The following is a 22,468-nucleotide window of genomic DNA, read 5'->3' as shown; positions in this document are numbered from 1 at the left end:
ATCATACACATACATTCTTAGACACTCAAATACACCTAGTGAGCAGTGGCAGTATACTGAAGACTAAAATGCTGTAGGGGTGCAGTTTATTTCCATGGTTCATTAATTTCAGCCTTACTCTCCACTGTCTGACCTTTCCCTCTCAAAGTTAATAATTAAGCAAAAATAAGAATTTTGCCTATTTGGGGGCTCATTTGCTCTCCCTCAGCATATGTAAGCACGCTGTCTGTTCATTTGCCATTTTCTAAATGAACAGAGACGAGAAAATGCTGGGGAAAAAAATGGGCACAATACCTGCAAACAGACAAACTTTTGTCAGAGAACTGTAAAACAACCCCCTAAGGAGAAACATCCTAAGCAGAGATAATGAATTATCTTTCCCCCTCCACTGCAGGTATGGCAGCGGCATCACGACTCTGCAGTTTGCCTCTGAGGCCTTGACAGAAATATAATTCTCCCTCTGCTTGCTGATTTACAATAAGCGAACACTCCACACACTCATATAGATGCTGAATCAGATAGGACCATTATCTGTCTCGGCTTATCTGCCTTGACTGCTCTCCGTCAACAGGGACTGACTTCCTATTTCAGACCTGTCTGTTTACTTACCTGGGAGCTATACAATGGACATTTTGTCTCACTGTCTTCTCAATCACATTATCACCCTGGCTCTGGATTATTAAATTGTAGCGTGCTGAGTCTCTGGCTCTGGCAGGACAGAGACAGCCGTCTCTCAGCCATATCTCATCTAAGATCTAACATAACATTCTCTTTACAGACATTGATGACCCCTTTTAGAAGCACAGCATCATTTGTAAATACAGCAATTTTAACTGTTGGCATAATTGTTCAATCGTTTTTCTGCAAAAGATGCTCTGGCAATCTTGGGACAAGTAACATTTTCTTAGCATGAATATATAAATAAAAGATTTTATATTGCCAGTAGAAGCATTCCCAAGATTACATAGTTCTTGTGCAAGTTCTCCAGAACTGGGAGAGCTGCTCTTCCCCACACTGAGCATGAGAAATCTAGACCATTTTGCAGTGGATAATATCTTTGCTTGTTCCCAGATACCAAACATCTCATGGGCATCGTGACTCTATCTGTAAAGATCCTGTCGTCTTTGAACAGAGTCAGCAGAAGTTTTAGAAGATTTTTTTTTTCCACAAAAGAAACTCATGTCTGAAACTTAAAAACCCATTAAAGACAAAGGACTGTCAAACTGTAACACGGCAGTGTTACCGACTGACAGTCCTCCTCTGCATCCGTCCAATCATTTCCTAGTAATGTCACTGAAAAGACTCTGAGAGCAGCACAGCATGCCCGTGCAGACAGATTAGAGATGGCAGCTTTCTGCTGTGCAGGCAGATATTTGTTTGATTGAATAGACAGGTAAATAACGTTGTGACCAGATGACCAGGGAGTGCAGCACAATGCAGCTCAGGTGGAAACTGACTAAAAACTCAACTAAGAGGACATGAGGAGAGATATTCTTGTATCAGAGCACAGGCACTTCTACAACACAGCACAGGAATTAGTTACACATTATACAGTATTTACAAGTGTAACACAAAAGGAAATATCTCAATACTTCTTTTTACACACTCTGATATATGTGTTGTTGAGCTACATTTAATGAGAAGTGAACAAAATACAACATATTGATATGTTCTCAAGAAAGAATCAGCCCCAGTCAGTGCAGTCATGCAAACAGGAAGGCCAGGAGAGTTTGAAAAAAAAGGGTAGTTAATAGTTGTCAGTGGAAACACAAAGGAACAGTGTTACCATAAAAATCTGCACCTTGTATTGCATGCATATAATAATGAAATGACCCCTGACCCCCTTTGCCATTTGGTTGATTGAGCTGTGAAAGCAGAGGGACATACAGTGAAGTAAAGGGGATGAAGCAAGGCTGCATATAGCACAATCCAATGCATTAATTTTCCAATTATTACCCTGACTGAACAGCATTTCAACTGAAGAAAGTCTGATTTTTATTTATTTATTTTCCCCTTTTTCTGTCTGTCTGTTTATTCCCAGACTATTATCAGTTCACCCGGATGGCTGTGCTCTCGTGGTCCATCACTGTCAATGTCCTCTCCGTGTTTGTTCAAAGGATGACATTTTGAACAAGACGTCACCCTACATCCTTTATAGTAGGGGCCCAAATTAAACATTATATTCAATTTGTGCAAAATTATATCTGATTCCAATTCAAGATGCCGCCCTGTTCTGAAACATCAGATACTGAGACACGAATGTAGTTTGTCAGCACAAACAGCAACAGTGTTTTCTCATTACTTTTTAACTCTGCCTTCTCCACACTCCTGCTCCTCAGTACATACATTTTCAGGGTATTGTATCATATCCGGATTTAAGTTTGATGCCTTTTGACAAGCCAGCGCTGCAGGCTGAATGGTGTGTCCATGGCTCCACATATCTGATTTGTTACCCATTGGGTTCAAGCCCGGGCAACTGCAGCAGCACTCGTATCTCAACCTCCGGCTGGAACACCACCCCTGGCCTCTTGCATAAACAGCATGACTCATCACGCAAGGCTGTGACAACTGTCCCTTTTTAGGGTGGCCCTGATCCTTTTTTTTTTTTTTTTTCAATTCAGGCCAAATAATTGAAGTGAACTGACCCATTATTTTCTACCCAGTAGGACAGACCAAAAACAGACCTCACAGGGTCATGTGCGCATGGCAAAACACATCAGACATGTTCACATCTGACCTTGTTTTAGCAGCACAGCTCACACAGCTGTCGTGCTGGCACTATGGGTCATTATTTGGGTTATTTCTAGGGACACAAGTGCATTCTGTCCGTGATGAGAATCTGTTGAGCATGGCCGGTTCTTGAGAAGAGTTTCCATGCTAATTCGGCCATCTTTGAGGTGCTGGCAAGGACAGTCCAGATTACTGCAGTAATGTAATTCATTAGTCTTTAATAGAAATGGTCTTTATTCTCAGCACGTGCTCATTTAATGCAATGCCCCTTGAATTTTAAATCGGGGTCCCAATTCACTGACATTATTTTGAACTGCATATGAGTCAGCAGTTTTGTGAATGGCAGTTGCCTAATTGAACTTTTGGTTGCCGGGGGTAAAATGTTAAAAGGTGGAAATTTTTGTGTCCCGATTCAACCTGGGGATTGAATGTTTACCGTAACTTTGAGCCAGACTAATTTTGTTTTATCGCTTCTGCTCCACCGAAGGGAAAATTCATTAATATAGCATGCATCACAAAACAGGTGAATTGATTAAACCCGGGAAATACGGCCATACATGTCAATTAGCAACAACAGCCTAAACAGCCTTTCTTGTTCAAGCGTTTAACAGGGTGTTTCATTGAGCTTTCCCATTATCCTCTAGGTTCCTTTTATATCACTGGAGGTGTTTGACTGGCAGCTTAGAAAAAAATAACTGTTTAGTCATACACTTTATGGCCACACGTTTTTGGCCTCTTTTTTCCAATTGAGGAAAATCTTTATGTTACAGAGCACAATGATTTTTTTAGACTGTGCCTACAGCTTCATGGCAGCGGTCTGGGAAAGGCCTCTTCCTCTTTCAGCATAATAATGCCCTGAAAACAATGCCCAGAGCACAAATGCAGCGTGGCGTGAACTGGACTGGCCTGCGCTGAGCCCTGACCTCAACCCCATCCAACACCTTTGGGATGATCTGGAACACCAACTGCGCGCCGGGCCTTATCGCTCAACATCAGTCACTGACCTCACTAATGCTCTTGTGGCTGAATGAAAGCAAATCCCTGCAGCCAGGTTCCAACCTATTGTGCAAAGCCTTCCCAGAAAAAGTGGATGGGGGGGGGGGGGGGGTGTCATAGGAGCAGATTAATGCCCACAGTTTTATAATGAGATGTTCAGCAATCACATATGGGAGTAATATTTGCAATACTTCTGGCAATGTAGTGTATGTACCCTCCAATTTCAAATTCCCTAACCGTGGCACACCTGTGTGTTTAGCTGAAAAGACAAATGATAGGGAAATGTTAGCATTTCATTTTTCAATTTGAGACAAAGTAGGCTTGAAGTCTGTCCTTGTGCTACCTGATCAACAAGAAAATTCCTGCTGCGGTTTCACATCATTACAGCTCAGCATGGACAAACAAAGTGTGGCAGTCATAGAAGTTCCAAACTCGTCTGTAATCCAGCTTTATCTATTTGTGTTTCCTTCTCCTCTTTTCTCTCCTCCGTCAGCTCCTGCTCATAATTACACGGGGCTTAGTAGTGTTTTGAAAAGTCTTTGATCTGTCTCTTAAGCGCTCACTGATTATGCAGTAAAAAAGATATGCATGGTTGTAGTTTACTTCAGATCGTGTCGGTGAGGTCATTTGACAGTGTGGAGTTTTTTTTATTTTTCTGTCTCTCTGTGCTGCAGTGTGCGAGCGAGCGAGAGCGAGCAAGCTTGGGTGTGATGAAGAGGGTATATATAGCCGAGTGATTGACTGTACAGGTCAGTGTTGAGGGATAACAGCAGTACAGTGCATTAGTCCGACACCAAACGCAGCAAATCCTTTGTCAGTTAATGGTAGCTTAGTGCCGTAAGATGGACTGGCACTGGAAATCACAGGATTTTAAAGGATTGTCTTTCTAGTAATTGTTGCTCAGTCATCATGGACCACTGCTCTGTTGCCAAGCACCATTTTGAAGATTTTGCTCAGAATTATCACGCAGTATTGCAGTAATGGCTAAGTAACAGCGGGCACATATTATTTGTCGAGAATGCAGTGTGAAATTTCCTAATTCTAAACAGAGGGAAGGGTAATTTGTTTCACCCAGTCACACTTTAATCCTAGTTACAATCCGTTAATACCAATGTGATTCTATAGCAACCTGTTGAAATACTAGAAATTTGTCAATATGTTCTGCATCATTCTAGAAATGACTGTTGACATGAACTCAGTGTTTCGATGTCAGACGTCTGATGCTGTGACTGGGATCAATCCAGATTTGCTGTTAATCCACAGCACTCAGAATATCCTTATATGTTAAGATTCTGCCATATGCACCACATTTATTGAAAAGCCATGTGTGCATTTGACACTGTTATTGCTTGCGCTTGAAGCTCACATGAAATAAATTGTGTATGTGAGGGAGAGCCTGCATCAGATTGCAGTTACAGGCTAACAGCCTCTCATTGAGCCTCCCTCCCAACAGTTTGAATACGTGCTGTACACGTCATTAGTGATTTTTTTTTTCCCTACTGCGTATAATGTTTGACATTGTTATCAGGAAACCACACAGTTCACTGTATGTCAGTCTGAAGATGTTTTCATGGAGAGCGTCTTCATCGTTGAAGTGCAGCCTCTGGACAGTGCAGCCTCATTATTTTTTACTCACTTTGTCCCCACTGAATTGTACTAGTTTTCCTTGTTAGCACTTTACTTGCTATACTTAGTTGGCTTTGTGTGCTACGTCGGCACCCAGGTGGGTTCTGCAGAGCTTGATGAATTCACAGGAAGCCTGTAATCCATACATCAGTGAACATATCGGTGAGATGTAGATCAGACCTCAGGAAAGGATGTATGCTGCAGAGGCTGCCTGCTCTAATCAGAATGCATCAGATCACTCTCTCCTTTCCTCTGCTCTTTGTCTTTCTACACGATATTATATCTCTGTTCTTTCGCTTATTCATTTTTATTCTCTTCCTATCAGTCTCTTCCCCTTGTTGCTTTCTCTCTCTGTTACTTTCTATCTCCTCTCCCTCTCTCTTTGCCTTCCAGACACTGTGGTTTCAAAGCTGATGGGTAACTAGAGAACTCCCCTGCTGCTCTCAGATTCCTCCTAGTCATCCCTAGCAAAGAAAAACACTCACGTACACACACACACACACAAACACACATACACATACACACACAACTGCACGTGGAAAGGATGGAAAAGAGGAGGAAAAGACTAGAAAAAAACAGGTGCAAGGCGAAAGAATGCGGAGTTCTCACTGTGCTTGGATGGAGCAGAATTGAATGTGAGTAAAAGAGACAGAGATAGAAATGAAGTGGGAAGATGAAGCCATGGAGAAGGAACCCTGAAGAAGAACAAGCAGAGACCGGGGGGAGTGAGAGAGAGAGAGAGAGAGACAGCAAAAGCCATCCCATCCTGTTGGTAAAATGTATTATTTTGGCAGCTCAGCTGAATCTCATGAAGGCCATATAGTGGAGGTAGAGGCTCTAGAAAGCCAATTTACCACAGAACAAAAACTTTGTAATTCTATGAATGTCTTTTTTTGTAAAGACCTTCCTCAGCGTGCACGAATCCACGGATCGTGAACAAGTCAAGGTCCAATTAGTCCTTAGTTGCACATAAAATCAAAAATACATTTGAGGCTGTAAGCCAGAAATCTTTCCCAGATGGATTTTTTGGGAGTAACAGTTTGGGTGCCTGTTTAAAGTGATGGTTTGCAGGACAATTCCCCCACGCCCCAACCCCACCACAACCCCACCACAACTCAACAAGAACAAAGACATTTGTATTCATGCTCAGTTTCCTGTGCCCAGCAGAGAGTTAATGGTCCAAATTCACATTAAAGCCACTAGCTTGCATGACTGCTGACCATGCCCTCTGACCCCTGTCCCGCCTGCTGACATCAATAATTTGTATCAAGAAACAGTCACAATGTTGTTTACGAGAAACTCAAGGCACAAGTAATTAGGGTTTTGACAAGTAGTCGATCCATAGGAGTTTATTTGAAAAGGCTTCTAATGACTGATAAATTGTCAAAAATGGAAAATGTTTGCTTGTTGCTCCGATGTGAGAATATGCTGCTATATTTTCATTTATGTCTCTGAAAATAGAGCTGTTGGAACAAAACAAGTCATCCCAGGCTCTTGGAAACTGTGTCGGGCATTTCTCACTCTGTTAATTGAAGAAATAATAAATAGATGAATTGTTCACTGCAGCCCTGAAAGTAATAAAACAGTACACCTTTAGATACATAGACTCTACTTTCTCTCTTTACCACAGTAAACTCTCATCTTCTGTTCTTCTGCCTCTGGGCCTGTTGGAGCCCCAGCTGACTGGGCCCCTATACAAAGCAGTGGGGAACACAAGCTTTACACACACATACACCAGCGCACACTGGCAGCAACACCCAGGTGGGATCAGGTGCAAAGCGTCGTCTTCTGTGTGCAACAGACGCACAGCACCTTCTCCTCATCAAAAAAAACAGACGCATGAGATTCACCTAAGCTGCGTGGCGTTGTTGCGCGGTGCTCCCAGGGAAACAAAAAAATCAGACTCTTAATGAATAATCCTATTAGCACATGAAAGGTAACATCTGGCTTGTTCCAAAAGCAGTCATTCTTTTATACGAGAGCAATTTGTTTTCTGGATGAATGAGTACCCCTCCCAGCGAGAGGGGCCACAGGAGGCAAGTGCATACTTCGCCACTCGTTTGGAAACCCTGTGCTCTCCCTCACTCCTTCCCACCCTCACAGCGTCTGCCATAGTTGCCTGGTTCGTCGAGGCAGGTGTCCTGCAACACGGGGGAAAAAAAAAAAGTTCCCAGAGTGGCAATTTGTGCAGGCCAACTCTGGAACATCTCTCCCTGCCAGTTCTCTCTGTTGTGCGCCTGACATCTCTGTGTATACAGCTTTGTTCTACCTTGCTTTCCATCTCCACCCCTCAGCAGCGGCGTGCACACACTTCTGTCTTGTGTGTGCTTATCTGGCAGAAGAGTCAAGTCTTCCTCTGCCTTCTCTCTGGAGCTTTACTGGATAAAGTCCAGACTGGTATCAGTGATTCCTAAAAAATGAAGATTAGCTTTAAAGTGTTGGGCCATCACACCCATCACTCCTGGATTTGCTGAGCCCAGTTCTCACAGAGGCGGCATGAAGGTTGACGAATAAAGGGAAACATCCTGCTTTCCTCCCCATCCAATTATTTTGCATAATTGTATTTACATAATTTAACTAAGGCTGTGACAGTAGGTATGTGCTCTTGAAGTCCTCGCATAAAACCCTTGAGTTGTAAAGATAAAAGGAAAATTCTATATCCTCCTCCCCTGTTTCACTCTCCATTATTTCTCGCAGACAATCTCTTTTCCCCCTCGCTCTATATCTCTTTCTCTGTCTTGATCTATCTTCATCTGTTTCCATCAGTCCTCTCCTCGGTGTCTGCAGAAAGTGAAATGGAGCAGAGGGGAGATTGTATCAGAGCGTTGATATGCGATAGGGCTGAAGGGGAGACAGAGAGTGATGGCAGGGGTTTGTGGGGATGAGTGGGAGTGACATGCGTTTTGTGTGGCAACTGAAGGACAGTCAAGATGTGAGGCTTCTGTGCAACTGATGCTCTCTCTCTCTCTCTCTCTCTCTCTCTCTCTCTCTCTCTCTCTCTCTCTCTCTCTCTCTCTCTCTCTCTCTCTCTCTCTCTCTCTCTCTCTCTCTCTCTCTCTCTCTCATTCTTTCTCTCACTCCCACACACACACACACACACACACACACACACACACACACACAGTCTGTAAGAAGATGGTGAGTTCACCCAGTCCATTAATCTAGATTAGTCTCTAGTTAAGGTCCTTCATCAGATGCAGCCAACTGTCTGATGCCCAGCTCTCATCACATATTCCTCAGTGCTGCACACTACCTGCCTTCAACACACTGCTGCCTCAATATATGGGACAAAAGCGTCATGTAGCAGTTCTTTTGGTTGAGGCATCAGTGTGTTTTTATGTAACGCTCACTCAGCTGCGAAACTACGAGGAAATGCAGCATCATGCAAGCCCTTGTACGCAAGCACTGTTTAAAGCAATGTATGCCGAACCAGTCAGGTTGAATCTGAGTCAAAACATCGAAAACTGACCTGCCAGAGCTAATAAATGTCAGCCAGCAGGGGCACTGACTTTTTCTCCTCCATCATATTTACCTGTGCTGCGAACATTTTCTCATGTTTAAAGTTTTCTAAACTGACTGGATCGTCTCTTAAACTCAGGACCAGCACATTCCACAACCACTGCCTGAAATCTCCCTTCACCATTTCACCCCGGCAGAGGAAACTAAGCATAAAATCAATCTGAGATTTACCTCCTTTCATCTGCCACACGTATTTGATATTTGATCAGCCGACTAAAAGGGAAAATCTTCAGTGAAAACATTCCCTGTGGCTTATCCCAGGCTCAGTCCCACAGAGCGAGCAGATCCCTTGGATTTCCCCCAACAGAGGTTATTTGAACAGACTTTCCCTCTTGCAGTTGCAGACTGAGAGGTGAAATAGAGGAGAGGACAAGAGCAGAGAGGAGGGACTCACCTCAGACTGTGAATTACTGACGTAAAGGATGCGATAGCCTAGATCCCTGGTTGTGCCCATGCATGCCCGTTTCCTCGGCGGATGAGAGGCGAGCTGGAGGAGGAGGCTATGCCATGGCAGAAGTTAAGAGGAGAGGCAGGCAGTGGCACGCAGGCGAAGCAGGAGCAGCGGTACTTGGAGTAGTTGTTGCACATCTGCGTCCTCTGATCCAGTGGCGTGAGGTTCCTCTAAGCCCCAGTCAGAGTCAACACTCCCCCTCTCTTTCCCTCCTCTCCACCCGCTCTCCTCCGTTCCCCTTTCTCCGCACGGCGTCGGCAGGGGCTCTCACTCACTCACACATGCATACACACGCACTCTCGCACGCGCAGGCACGCACACACACACATACACACACACACACACTCTGTGGCTGAACTCCGGACGCCTCAGCGACAGAGCCCACGCAGGCAGAATATCCCCATCGTGCCGCCGTGGTTCTCCTCTCTGGCTTTCTCCTCTTTTCTGCGTGTGTGCATCTGAGTGTGTGTAGAGAGAGAGGGAGAGAGAGAGAGAGAGAGAGAGAGAGACAGACAGACAGAGACGGAGAGAGAGAGAGAGAAAAGAGAGAGAGAGATTAAGCAAGAGGGGGAGGGAGCATGGGAGAGAGAGAGAGAGAGAGCAGAGGGAGGCGGGAAGGTTGCAGTGGAGAAAGTACAGTTCTAGTTTTGGCCACATCTGGCAGGTTCATGCATCATCCCTTTATCTCATCATCAGTTAGAGCAGTTTTCGTCAGTGACCTCACCTCCCTGGAGACCATATGCACATCAAAACTTTAGCTTTACTCACTTAATTTGCCTGGAGCAGAAGAATTAAATCCAAGCTGCTCAGAGTGCACTTCTGCACTCTGCAGCTCTGCAGCCCCGGCGTGCAGGACACACAGAAATGGATGTGATTATGAGAGTCGCCAGCCTGCACGCACACCTGTGTCTGCAACTCGCTCTCGCGTGTCTCCATAGAGTGACACTTGTCGTGTATTAGAAAAACCTGAGAGTTTCATTACAAGTCCATGCACCTTCTGTCGACTCAATTTCCCTGAGTCCTCACAGCTCGGTTCTTCGTGTGGGGAAGAAGATTCCATCTGCTTGCCTCCCCCACCACCTCCCACCTCCCACCCCCACCACCTCAAAAAGCTTGATTGCCTGATCTCCTCTCAGCTTTTCATCCATCTGTCATGGGCTAGTTAGTAGTTAACACTGTTTGTGCAGGAGAAGACCTGCTCTTCATCTGGGAATGTGCATTTTCCTCTTACTCTTAATCGTGATGATTGATGTAGCATTGTAGTGTTTAATGAAGAAAATGAGGAATAAAAAAGCACAGTTGGTGAAAGCTTGATGGTGAAGAGTGAAGCTGTGTATGCCTGGTTGGATGTTTTCACAACCATAGCTTGCCCTCATTCTCTGACAGGGAAACCCCTAGTTCTGCTTAAAGCCTCAGGTACCATGGTAATGAGCTGCAGCTCTCCAGACAGCAGCTGCTGCTACTGTGTGTGTTTTTGCATTTAACTCTGTGTGTGTGTGTGTGTGTGTGTGTGTGTGTGTTTGTGTACATGAACTTTTTCATGTAGCTCATGTGTACCAGTGAATCAGCAGACACACGGTACACATACAGTAGTGACTGGCAGCATCATTTATCATTCAGAACCTTGTGAAGTCAATATGTAATTTTGTTATTGAGGATTCATGTAAAGTAGAATTCAATAACTCAGAGCTGAGGGGGGGTTAAACTGGCAATGAAATCCATTCATCAAATTTAAGCTCTTGTAAAGATTTTAGTTCTGTCTGAGCAGAAAAAATGGATTCATGTTTACTCTACTCTAATGTATTTCCTCATTTGAAGATGTCTTCTTCCTAATATGACATTTCTCATTATTATATCTTGTTTATGACACCTTTTATTATTTTGTTGTTTCTCATTAGGTTTATTTCCCTGTAGATGCATTTTATTAATTTTATTTTCACTGGATAATAAATTCTTATTGAATTTCTTTTTTTCCATTGGAATCTTGTCTCATCAGTAAATCCTGTTTATGTTGTTGTTAATTTTGTAGTTTTAAAAATGCCCAGTTGGTATTAAACAGGAGTCATGTTGATGATCTTAAATCATTGAACCCTGAATATGAAGTTAAAAACTTTCCAGCAAGCATGAAACTGTATCGTCTCTTCAGCTGTCTACATATGGAAACCTTTCTATATTCTGTGTCATATTCAGTTCAACTGTTATTGGTAATTCTTAATGTGTTGGAGCTCTTTCTGTCTAAAACTGTTATTGGTAAACAAAAGATGCCTTGAAAATATATCAGTTAGTCATCTCATCCTTTTCAGCCAGAATAGTCAGCGTTGAAATTCTGAGCAGAAAACACAGCTGAGATTATTGTGTGTGTGTGTGTGTGTGTGTGTGTGTGTGTGTGTGTGTGTGTGTATATATATATATATATATATATATATATATTCAGAATGTATAATGTCAAATGAAAAAGCAAAGGATGTTTTTCAGTTGCATTTGATAATATAAAAATGAAGATGTGATTTTAATTGGGGCTTGTACCAAAGAAGCACGCTGCCTAACATCTGGACAATATGATTCGTTGGGCAGAGCATCAGTGTTGCACCACAGTGTCTCATGTATGGTATGTTGTGACATAATTAACCTTTATCAAAATAAATAAATTGCAGCTCCTGTGATTGGATATTGCACTTGGCCATATTGCGATTTCACGAATATATAGATTAATTGTTCAGCCCTATTTATAAGGTAATTCTAATTTCATGAAATCAGAGTCAGGCTTCACGTTTATGAATTTTATGTTTGTCATGAAAAGGTTGAAAAGAAGAAGAAAACTGATACTAAGTTAAAAAGGAAACAATAACATCAGATTGTTTCCCTTTGTATCTAAATACCATAAGTATCAGTGGTCTCAAGATAGTGGTCTAAAAACTAAAACCAGAGAAATATACAGTTGACTGCTACGTCCACAATTCAGTAGGGGTCAGCAGGACAGCTGTTCCAGCTGTGGAAGAAAATACCAAAAGATTTTTAGAGAATAAAGTGTGAGATGTGAGTGAATTACAGGCAACAGACACTCTTAAATCCATTAGACCTACTTCCCTTGTTTATCACTCTCTGACTGCAGCACAGCTCCCTGCAGCGAGCTCTTTATGACACGTGAATAACTGAAAGTTTAGTTATTCTTTGTTCATCCCCTCACCTTATCTGGCTTCTCTACAACGTGACATAACAACCCCCCCCCACCTCCTCCCTGACTGACTGACTGCTCACAACACAGTTTTATGAGACTGGCTTCTTGTTTTTGGCGTGACAGTAATACATCTGCACCGCAGCCTTGTTATTGCGCTGCCAGGCAATAACACGCTGCAGCTTTTGACACAGGAGAAAACTGAATAATGTTTGTAAGGATTTGACCTTGGAACAATCTCAGCTCTTGGCAAATGTTTTAGATTTGAACCCAGGGTTAATGGCGTTTATTTAATGGATAAATGGATCCCCTCTGAGAGGTGATGTCTACTGTATGTGCGGTTGAAATAGGCTTTGCCGTCCTCGTTTATTGGAATCTGCTCGGCGATCTGCTTGTGTAAGCAAACTGTTTCTCAGATGGATAAACCGGTGGCAATGGACAAGTCACTGGAGTGACTCTCCTCTCCTATTGATTTCATTACCTCAAAGCCAAGCTCTCAGGGGACTCCTATTTGATGTCCTTGTCCCCTGCATGTATGGTATACAGAGTGCTACGATCAAAGGAAGATCCAGACCCAGTCTGTCCTCAGGTTTTGCCACTGGGCATGTTGGGATTGAAAATAGATTTATTGATTGTGTGGTTTGTGATTTGAGTACAGAGTTGCTCCAGTTTATAACCACACTGTCATTATCTTCATTAGGTACAATTCTATTTAGCCTTTTTATATGGATTTTCCATCCGTGCATTATAAAATCATAAAATACTGTCAAATAAAGGCAAAATGCCCTAAAAACACAAAATTGGCTGAGGTGGAAAAGTAGGTATATCAAAAAGAGACACTGTCACCACACAGTAGAGACACTCATTAAAAACAAAACAAAACAACACCAAAAACAACTCCATCTCAGGTGGGAAGCATTAATGAAATACAGTGATTCATTAGGATTACAGGTGGTTGATTGACTATGCAATCTTGTCACATCCTCTCAAACATATTCCCATGAAGGTATTTGATTTTATTTAGCTGCACCTACCTCCTGTGATTCGAGCGCAGAGCTGCTGCTGATTTGACAGGACAGGAGTCATCTTCTCATTGTCACTCTGCTCTTTTTCAGCTCATCCTGTCGTCACGTTCATGTCATACTGCTAATTGGGCTAGAATGTCTTAGTATTACCAAGTGGGACAGGAAACTCTCCCTGATTTTCTCTTTGGCCTTGTCTCATAGTGAGAATACCTAAAAAAAAGAAAAAGAAAAAGAAAAAAAAAAAAGAAGAAAGAAAAAAAACTGGTACGACTTCCTCTGCCCCAAATTAACAAATGAGTCCGAACTGTTTTAAACTGCTGATTCCCATATTACATAAAGTGAAACTTTCATGTTAGTAGCCTCACTGTCACCACTCAGCTTCATATCCAATCTGTCCTCTGAGATCCTGAGTGCATTCATCCACACAGAGTACATTAGAGTGCTGACTGTCATATCTGTATGGAGCCGAATTAGTAGACATAGAAGAGAGCCATTGAGGCAATTGTGAAAGAGAAGGGGAAAGTTTTGTGTGTGTGTGTGTGTATTTCAGCTGACAGGCTGACATGCAGCACTGCCCCAGCAAGTCTTAAGAGTGAGAGGCAAAGCTGAAAATGTGCCAAGCAGATACGTCAGTGAGAGTCTGTCCCCATCTGCTGCAGTCTTTTGGTCTTTTCATCAAACATGCGTACAAAGCTCACTCTGAGTTAAAAAAAACAAAACATGAAGAGTATAAAGCAGGTTAAAACAATGTACTGAAGTAAAGCTTGGCACAAACATGTGTCATTTAAGTTCTATGAGGGGGCATTAAGAGGGTCGAAATGAGACTGTAGTAAAGGCTGAAGTTGATGGAAATATAACATCAGGACACCTGCAGTTTATTTTGAGCAAATCTAATCCTTTTTCCAGAAATGTCAAAAAGTGCCTTGATTTTTTTGGCTTTGCCTCAGGGCCAGTGACCATCGAGAGCCGATATCAGAGTATGGACCACCTCAAAACACAATGTTTAAAGCTGGGTATGACCTTTAGTAGCAAATAGTTTGGGCTGTCTGGACGGCGTGTTACGGTTTCAATACATGACAACGTATTATTGACTCACACAGTCTCCCTTGTGCTCCAGTCCATCCACGCAACCTGACTCTGACCAGAAAATAATCAACATCTATTTCCTTTCCAGCGCATGATGTCGGCTTGGCGTTGGACACACTGAGCTCTCTTGTGAAAGAAAGTGGTCTTGGCTCAATGGGGTTTCCTGTATAAATTCATGTGTCTGTTCAAGGAGGTGTAATGCTTTGCTTCGCTTTGATTTATTAGAGTGGCAAAGTGCTTCCTCAAGCTCGTCTAAGTTGGATGCTGTCTGAATGAATGGCATAACAGGTCACTTTCATGGCTGGCTGCCCTGGTTTTCTCTGGTTATTATTTATCATGATGTATTCTCAAGTGTTTATCTGGCTATCACAGTACATTATGCCAGGCGCCGCTGAAGAAGAAAACGAAGTGTGAGCTAGCCTCAAACAGGTCCTCCACTCGTGTCCGTTGGCTGACCTGCCTGCGTGCCACCTTGTTGGCCTGATGCTGGAGCCAAGTGGGCCCGCGGCTCAGTCCCGCAGCAGTGGCCAAGGACCTTGCATGTGTCAGCTCTGCCTCCCTTTGACAGGCCAGCGTGAGAAGTGCTTTATTACTGCTGCCTCCCCAGCCTCTCTCTTCTCCTGTCTGCACTGTTTTTGTGCGTGTGATAGTGGTGTGTGGAGAAAAGGGAGATGGACAGATTTAGCCCTCTGGTCTGCAGTAAGACATAATACACTACACAGTGATTCTAGAGCAACTGCATTAAGTCAGACTTGTTTTGATAAAACAACAACCATGTATTTAATTGTCTTAAAATAAAGTCTTATCATTTAGATTTTTTATAATAATAAATATTTATATATTTTTATGCTTATTATTTTACAAAAGTGTATTGTCCTAATGAATGAAACTGACTTATTAAGGTTTTGTTTCAGAGATAAATTTGCTGTATCACAAAATATATTAATTAAGTGACAAATACGTTTTTTTGTGAGTTCTGTTTGACAGTAATGTATAAAAAAACAAGTAAATGTTTGTGCATTTTCCAACAAATACAGCAGCAGAGGAGACTCGTCCTTGGATGTTTTAAAGGAGGTTGATGCACAGTTAGTTGATACATTTTTTTTCTGTTCATGCCATTTCACCTTTTCATTCGAGTTCTCTTTAGAAACTCAGCTCCAGCACTGCTTCATGCTTTCTCTAAATGACGACACAAATTGAAGCGAAAACAAATTGAGATCTTATTGTTTGCCGTTGATCACCTTTGCCAGCTAAACCCACTGCCGTATACTCAACGCTTCTCTCTTTCTCATGAGATCTCTTTTTTTCTTTACAACCAAAGCGTCAATAATTTAGCAGTGCCCATCACTTGTGTTTGCATAGGAGGAGAGTCCTCAGCTCTCTCAGATTATATGGTGTAGTGCCAGTGTGAAGTTTTCTCTGTGCTTGTGTAATTTCTGTAGTAATGAGCCAGCAAATTCATATTACTTCAGGCCTGAAGCTAATAGAGAGAAAGAGGGAGTCATTTTGGTCCCTGTTGGTCATCATACCTCCCCTTCCTCATCTTTCCCTCTGCTCCTATGTCAGTTTTCTCTCTTCCAGAGATGGCTCAAGTCTCATCTGAGTCTGTATGTCTCCAGAGACCAACGTGCCATTTCCCCACCGGCTTAATTAAAGGCTTAAAACAATGCTGTGTTTATTGGGCAACCCCTCACTGCTAGAGCAAACATCAATTTTTACTTCTCGGCTGTCAGCCGCTAAAGTGAGATGAATTATCGAAAAGATGCGAGCTGGAGAGCGGTCTATGATGGATCTGGCCCTACCCTCTAATCACCACTTTTTCATTTCCTCTAAGATTCTGCCTCATTTGCTCTCAAGTTAAAGATGGATATGGAGGCAGGGTTTGGGAAATCTGCAGCCCTTGGACGCTGTGATAGAAATCAATTGTAAAGTTCCCGTTATTCTTGTTTTAGCTGGAGACATTGTTTCAGTAGATAAATGCTTGACATTAATGACAGCACAACCGATGGCGATTTAATGATCGACTTCCGTAAGCGTTGTCCGCGTTTCTGTCTCGTCCCTCAGGTGCTTTATCATCTCCAGTGAAATCTCATTGGCTGATCTCATAACACTGTTTTTTTTTTTTTTTTTCCCTTTGCTTATGACCTTTTATTAGAGGTCATGAGCTTTGCCTCCAATCACGGATTGTTTTGTTTTTTTCCAAATTTTTTCTTCTGTTCCCTTCATGACAAACATTTAATAGGCTGCTCTGTTGTTCTTAGAAATTTGATATTTTGGACAATTATTAATCTTGACCATTTTACAACGTCACTTACAAGTGTAGTGTTTTATAACTGTCATTTTTTATGCCAGTCATCTGGGGAGCAAAAAGGCATTTTCTTCTCTTTGAAATCCACTGATTTAATTGATTTAATTTTTGCTGTCGTTGTCAAGCACTTTGTAACGCAGCTATTGAAAAGTGCTTTATAAGTAAAGATTATTATTATTATTACTATTATTATTATTAGTGGATTATTTGATTTTCAGCAAAAACCAACATTCATACCTTGGACACAGCTGTGTTTTCCAGACATGAATTTACTTGCCACTGAAGCTTTTAAAGTACAGCTGACTTCATTCAGCTAACAACATGGCTTCTGCCCCCTAAATGCTCAGGATCTGAGAATAGTTGTTTTTTTAAAAAAAAACAAAACATTTTTCATCCATTCATAAATTTGGTTTCTATTGCACAGTGAACATTAGAGCTTCACACAGCTGTTAGCATGGTCTTAGTTTTCAGTCTTGTTGATTTCTGTTTGTTTAATGGGTTCATAGCGTCTCATTCTGTATATTAATGTTATATGTGTTTTATATTATTCATGAGTGATTGCATTGTAATCAATTCAGCCATCAGGTTGGAAAACAAACAAGTGACAATGGGCAGGAGGTGTCACACAGTTGCTTTGAATGTAACCTTGTACTTTCAAAGCCGTAAAAGGAGTCATGTGAGTCTTGTTTCTTGTTTGTTTTGTAGTTGTTTTTGTCAGGCAGACAGCTGAAGGACAATTCTCTGGTTCTCTCTCCTCTACTTAAGCTCCTCAGCAGCTCCTCGTTGTGCCACAGACAGTTGGGCCCCAATGTCTGAGACCTCTTTCCCCAGTGGACCCCCACTGTATCTCCGTCTCTCACACCCAACCCCTCCAGTCGTAGCCTGCTTTATTATGAATTCTGCCCATCCTTTCTCTTCCCTTTCAAAAATAAATAAGAGTTGTCATGGTGACGGTACCGGGTTCATCCCAGTAATGAAAGTGGAGAGATGAGCCACGAGAGGACACACTGGCCTTTGAATTCTTCTGGTTCACTCCGAACACTGCTGGTCGTTCTGCTAGACCTGTGGAGTTGGTGAAGGCTGTCACGCCGCACTGCTTTGCACCCGTTACATTAGAGCTGGAGACCTCAGATGAGCATACCTGAACTTTTCCATTTAAAGTCATGTCCCACATCTTCACAGTCGGTGTGGCTTGTATTCTTGATTTGTTGCACCGTCAAAGGTCTGAATCCCTCTCCTGAGAGAGATTCCCTGTCTGTGTCTCCCCCTCTCATACCACATCCAGCTGGGAATACGGTACCTACATCCCTCACCGTCCTTTAACTTCCCATCAGGATGTGCCAGCTGATCCTACTGTCTCTACCAGCAACTACATTTGTTTGGAAGCTTAAGATTCGCTCACGACCGATGCGTTACAGAAATAAAATCAATAGTAACATTGGCGTACGTTTGCCTGTGGTGTTGGCAGTCTTGATTGAACATTGGGAGTAAGCTTGAGGGGCTTATGCTACTGTATGCAGCTCTGGAGCCGTATGGCAAGTCCCACACTGTGGCTTACAGCGTGTGAAGTTTGCTCTGACGGCTCTTTATCTTGGGGATTCATTCCAAGCTGAAGAGACAGAAAGAATGAATGAGCGCCGGATCCCCTCCAGCTGATCGAGATTCTCTAGTCTTAGCAGTGAGGGGAACTGCTGCAACAGGTGCCAGTGGCTTCTAAAGACTTCTGTCTGCTTTGAAGCCCTTTCTGCTTTTATTAGTGTGGTGACCTAATGTCCAATGTGAGGGGAGTTGCAGCAGCAGCCAGTGCCTGCCCTTCATTTTTATTAAGCATGGGCCGAAGACTCAAACCCACTAAACTAGCTTAAATTCAGTACCAGAGGTTATCTATAACATAACTGCATCCTTTGTTCTTCAGTTCGGACAGTAAGAGGGTACAGAAGTGTGAGGGAACCGTCTCTTTACACACTTCAAACACACTAGTCTCTTTGGCACTTCCTAATCTCTGTTTAAATTTGTTCTCCATCTTTAATGCTGGAGAAGTGAGGCTAACTGAGGCGTACATGCCTTCACAGAGTCCTGCCCTCTGTGCTTTAGACAAACATTTCCATTTCCATATTAATATAACATGAGTCACACTGGTTTCTGTGAGGCATTACGGGGAGGGAAGTGAAGCAGTCATCAGCTCCACGTGGCAACAAGAAAAAGTGAAGGAAACATGAATAATAGATGTTTGCATCAGTGATTGTTTTGGTGTCTTTTGCATGGTTGAGCTACAGTTAGTGTTGATGTCAGAAGTGTTGTTGCAACATGTATAATGACAATAATAATATTTAACCATCTTAAAACAATGAAGCAATGATCACAAGCTCATCCGAAAAAAAAAGAAAAGAAAAAAAAAAGAATTGGTGAGAGGGCAGGTGAGGTAAGTGTGAGTGAGTGTGTGTGTGTGTGTGTGTGTGTGTGTTCAGCATCATTTCTGCTCTGCTGTGTTTTCGGTGGGTCAGGCCTAATTACAGCTGAAGGAGAGCTTCTTCAGAAGCAGAACGCCTTGTGAGGATTAAATACCATGAAGCAGCTGAGCTCTGTCCGTCGCAGGAGGGCTGCACCAACTGTAGTCCCAGATTAATGTCCCAGCCTGGGGATGGTTCAGGTGATTTGTTAAGGAATGATACTTTTTCTGACCAAATCTCAGCGCAGCTCAAAATACACTTAGCTCAGTGTATTTTAATCTTACGTGAATTTCACATCTTAAAATTGTGTAAAGCTGAAGACCTGAACAATGAAATTGATGATGTTTGGAACAAAGCACTAAAAAGAATACAATTCTGTTCTGTTAACTCAAGTCTCCAACTAATCCAGTTGAAAATTACTCATGGGCTACACTGCTCTAAGCCTGAACTGCACAAAAATCTTATCTCTGATCTCTTGCCTTTTTGCAATAGATTGAATATTGCGGAATACAAGCTCACTCACCACTTCGGGACTTTTTCTAAAACGCCATCATTTTCAGTGTCTTCTGTTCTGATGGTTTTCTAATGTCTTCGAGGTTACTTTAGCTCCTGCTTTAAAGCTCGAACATAACGCACAAACAGTCCTGGTTTATGACGTGGTAATTGCAAAGAGATGAATTTTGAAACTGTGGAAATTGGACACAACTGATGGGAGTCCTACATGTGGAGAGGCTGAGGTCTGAACTGTCTGGCAAACTGTGGAGGTTCCTGAACACATGCAGCCTGGTGCTGTACAGCATATCAAGGACCAGTAGATCTGTTCCCTCTATATCACATAACCTCGTGGCTTTCTCGATGTAGCAGTGGAGATGTTGAAATACTACTGAGAATGCAGCCCTTTACTTTATTTCATTTTTTTAATTTACTTTTTCTTTCTTTTCTGTATTTTTTTTTTTTTAGGGGAGTGGGTGAGAGGTTTTGTTATTACCATACTTCAGATTTATTCATTTACTGTTCTTTTTGTAAGTATGCCTGAGTATGCTTTGTCTTCCTCTTTTTAATTATGTAAAACCACCATACATAAAATTTTCAAATTTGCGTATTAAAGCAAATTTGTGAATCTATCTTTGTGTAAAACAGATGCTCTCAGTCAAACATCGAAATAAATCGGTTAAAATATGCTTTTAAAGAGGTTTTAAACTGGTTTTCCCATATCAGTTTCTCATGGATCTTTGTGTTTGTTAGCTCCTCTAGTTAAGAATGTATGCTGTGAGCTGCAGAAAAGGTCAGTCTCAATCCAGCAATATGCTGCTTACTCCAGTAGTTTTAGGTTTGAAGATAGACAGACACCTGCGTCTTAATGCTTATCAGACCTTAGACTTATTAATCTGGATGTGCTCTCATGCATCCTGCGACAAAGCAGTTAATTGCCTTCTCTTATCTTCGGTGCATTTTCTCTGATCAGCTAGTTGAGGTAAAACCGTGTGGGAGCAGCTACCAGAGTATTCTAACAGTAATAATAATAATGATACTGTATGTTTGTGTTCTTCAAAAGTATTTATGCAAATATTGTATCTTGTAAGATTTATTTTTAATTAGCCCGGCATCTTTTGTTTAGTTAGTAACAGCCAAATGAAAACACTTAGAACATCGTCTCTGTGCCGTCTGAGTCTTTCTGCTTGTCTTTTGTTCTTGTGTGAGTCTCTTTGTTGCAGACTGTCATGATTCTCCGTATAAATCACCTGCTTAATTCATCTGTTCCTGTGAAATTCTCACTAAACCGAACTGTCATCATTAAACAGTAAACTGTGCCCAGTTCTTTTCTCCAGCAATATCTGGGCCTTTGTCCACACACATCACTGACGTGACGCTGGACTGGCAGCGGCAGCCTCTCTCCACCCAGCCCGCCACACATTTGCCTTCCCTTATCTGCCTTCCGCAGCTCATGTACAGAGTTCTGACCAGAGCCAGGAGAGTGCACTGCGAAGTAAAGACAGGACTTTAGGGACCTCACAGACATTATAATCAGTGGAGACAAAGAGCTGGGGAGTGGAGGGCAGTAGGTTAATGAGATCAGCCACTGTGTGAGGGTGCCTACCTTTTCAAACCTGGAGGCCTTGCCTGCTTTTAGTACTCAGACCCAATCAGCTCGGCTAGTCGGTATCCATCAGAATCACAGGCACAGAGTCATTCTGTCCTCAGCCTTCAATTTGAACTTGATTGTGTATTGAATGCACTTCTTTCTCTTCTTCAGGGGAGCTTTGTGGCCAGCATGACTGCCACACTGAGGCAGATGGAGGACTATCATTACGCTCATCTGATCAGCACCTTTGGCAAGATAAGGAGTGATGTGGTGGTGAGTACACCTTATCAGTGTGTCCGTGTCTACTAGATGAACACACTTTAGGCTACATTGTCATGTAATAACTTTTTTTTTTTTTTTTAAAAGGGCCAGTAGTTCAGTACTATTTTGCTCTGTCTTTTCTAGAAATCAGAAAGTTAGATTAGATCTGTTAGAAAAATGTTTTTCCTCCACATTGAAGTATGAAATTGAATTTCTGCTGGTCCTTGCTCTTGGGCTGCTATATGAACAGCATGCTCTTGATGATAGTAACTCCTAAGGGAGGCAGGCCGCTCGTTGCAGCTAACAAGTTGTGGAGGAGGGATAAATCTCATTGATGTTATGGATTTCAGCTCTGAATAATTCCTCCCTCAAAGCAGTATTTCTCTAGTATCTGCTGCCAGATTAGCATTATATTACTCTGCTCTGACAAGTGGGGAAATCCCACTGTTTGCTTTTACCCCGACAAATGATTTTGAGCTTTATAGGAAGGACAAGAATATAATTTATATTACAGGTGAACTACTACTGCCTACTATGAAACCCAAGTAGGCAGAGGTCTCAGTGTTATTTGCAGCACACACTGCTTTTGTGTGGCATTCAATGGATACATAAATAAATAGATTGATAGAATTAGTAAGATTACTACATATTTGTATATATTTGGTTGATCTTATGTAAGCTGACATTCTGTTCAGTGTGAAAGGCAGTGTTTGTTTACCCACATGTTTTTGTAGAGGAATTAATGATATTTTTCAGGT

The 22,468-nt window shown here is 42.2% G+C and overlaps 2 protein-coding genes across 4 annotated transcripts in view; one reads left to right on the top strand and one right to left on the bottom strand.

Annotated features, from left to right (window-relative positions):
- LOC139608903 (inhibitory synaptic factor 2A) overlaps window positions 1-9,829 on the bottom strand; it is a 31,262-nt gene extending 21,433 nt beyond the window's left edge. The window contains exon 1 of one of the 2 annotated variants that reach the window (XM_071463036.1): window positions 9,266-9,829. The gene's annotated coding sequence lies outside the window, so the exon portion shown is untranslated. The remainder of the gene's footprint in view (window positions 1-9,265) is intronic. The other variant, XM_071463037.1, reaches the window with a different exon arrangement.
- Window positions 1-22,468, top strand: part of dock1 (dedicator of cytokinesis 1) — a 176,465-nt gene that overhangs the window by 95,579 nt on the left and 58,418 nt on the right. For both annotated transcript variants that reach the window (XM_071463032.1, XM_071463031.1), the window contains exon 28: window positions 21,621-21,722. In XM_071463032.1, coding sequence (XP_071319133.1) covers window positions 21,621-21,722 — 102 coding nt within the window. The remainder of the gene's footprint in view (window positions 1-21,620; window positions 21,723-22,468) is intronic.

The sequence above is a fragment of the Trachinotus anak genome, unplaced genomic scaffold, assembly GCF_046630095.1.
Source record: "Trachinotus anak isolate AG129_WGS33_773 ecotype Australia unplaced genomic scaffold, CSIRO_AGI_Tana_v1 ptg000025l, whole genome shotgun sequence".
Lineage (NCBI taxonomy): Eukaryota > Metazoa > Chordata > Actinopteri > Carangiformes > Carangidae > Trachinotus > Trachinotus anak.
Note: the sequence above shows the minus strand (reverse complement) of the source record. Positions and strands in the feature narration are given on the sequence as shown.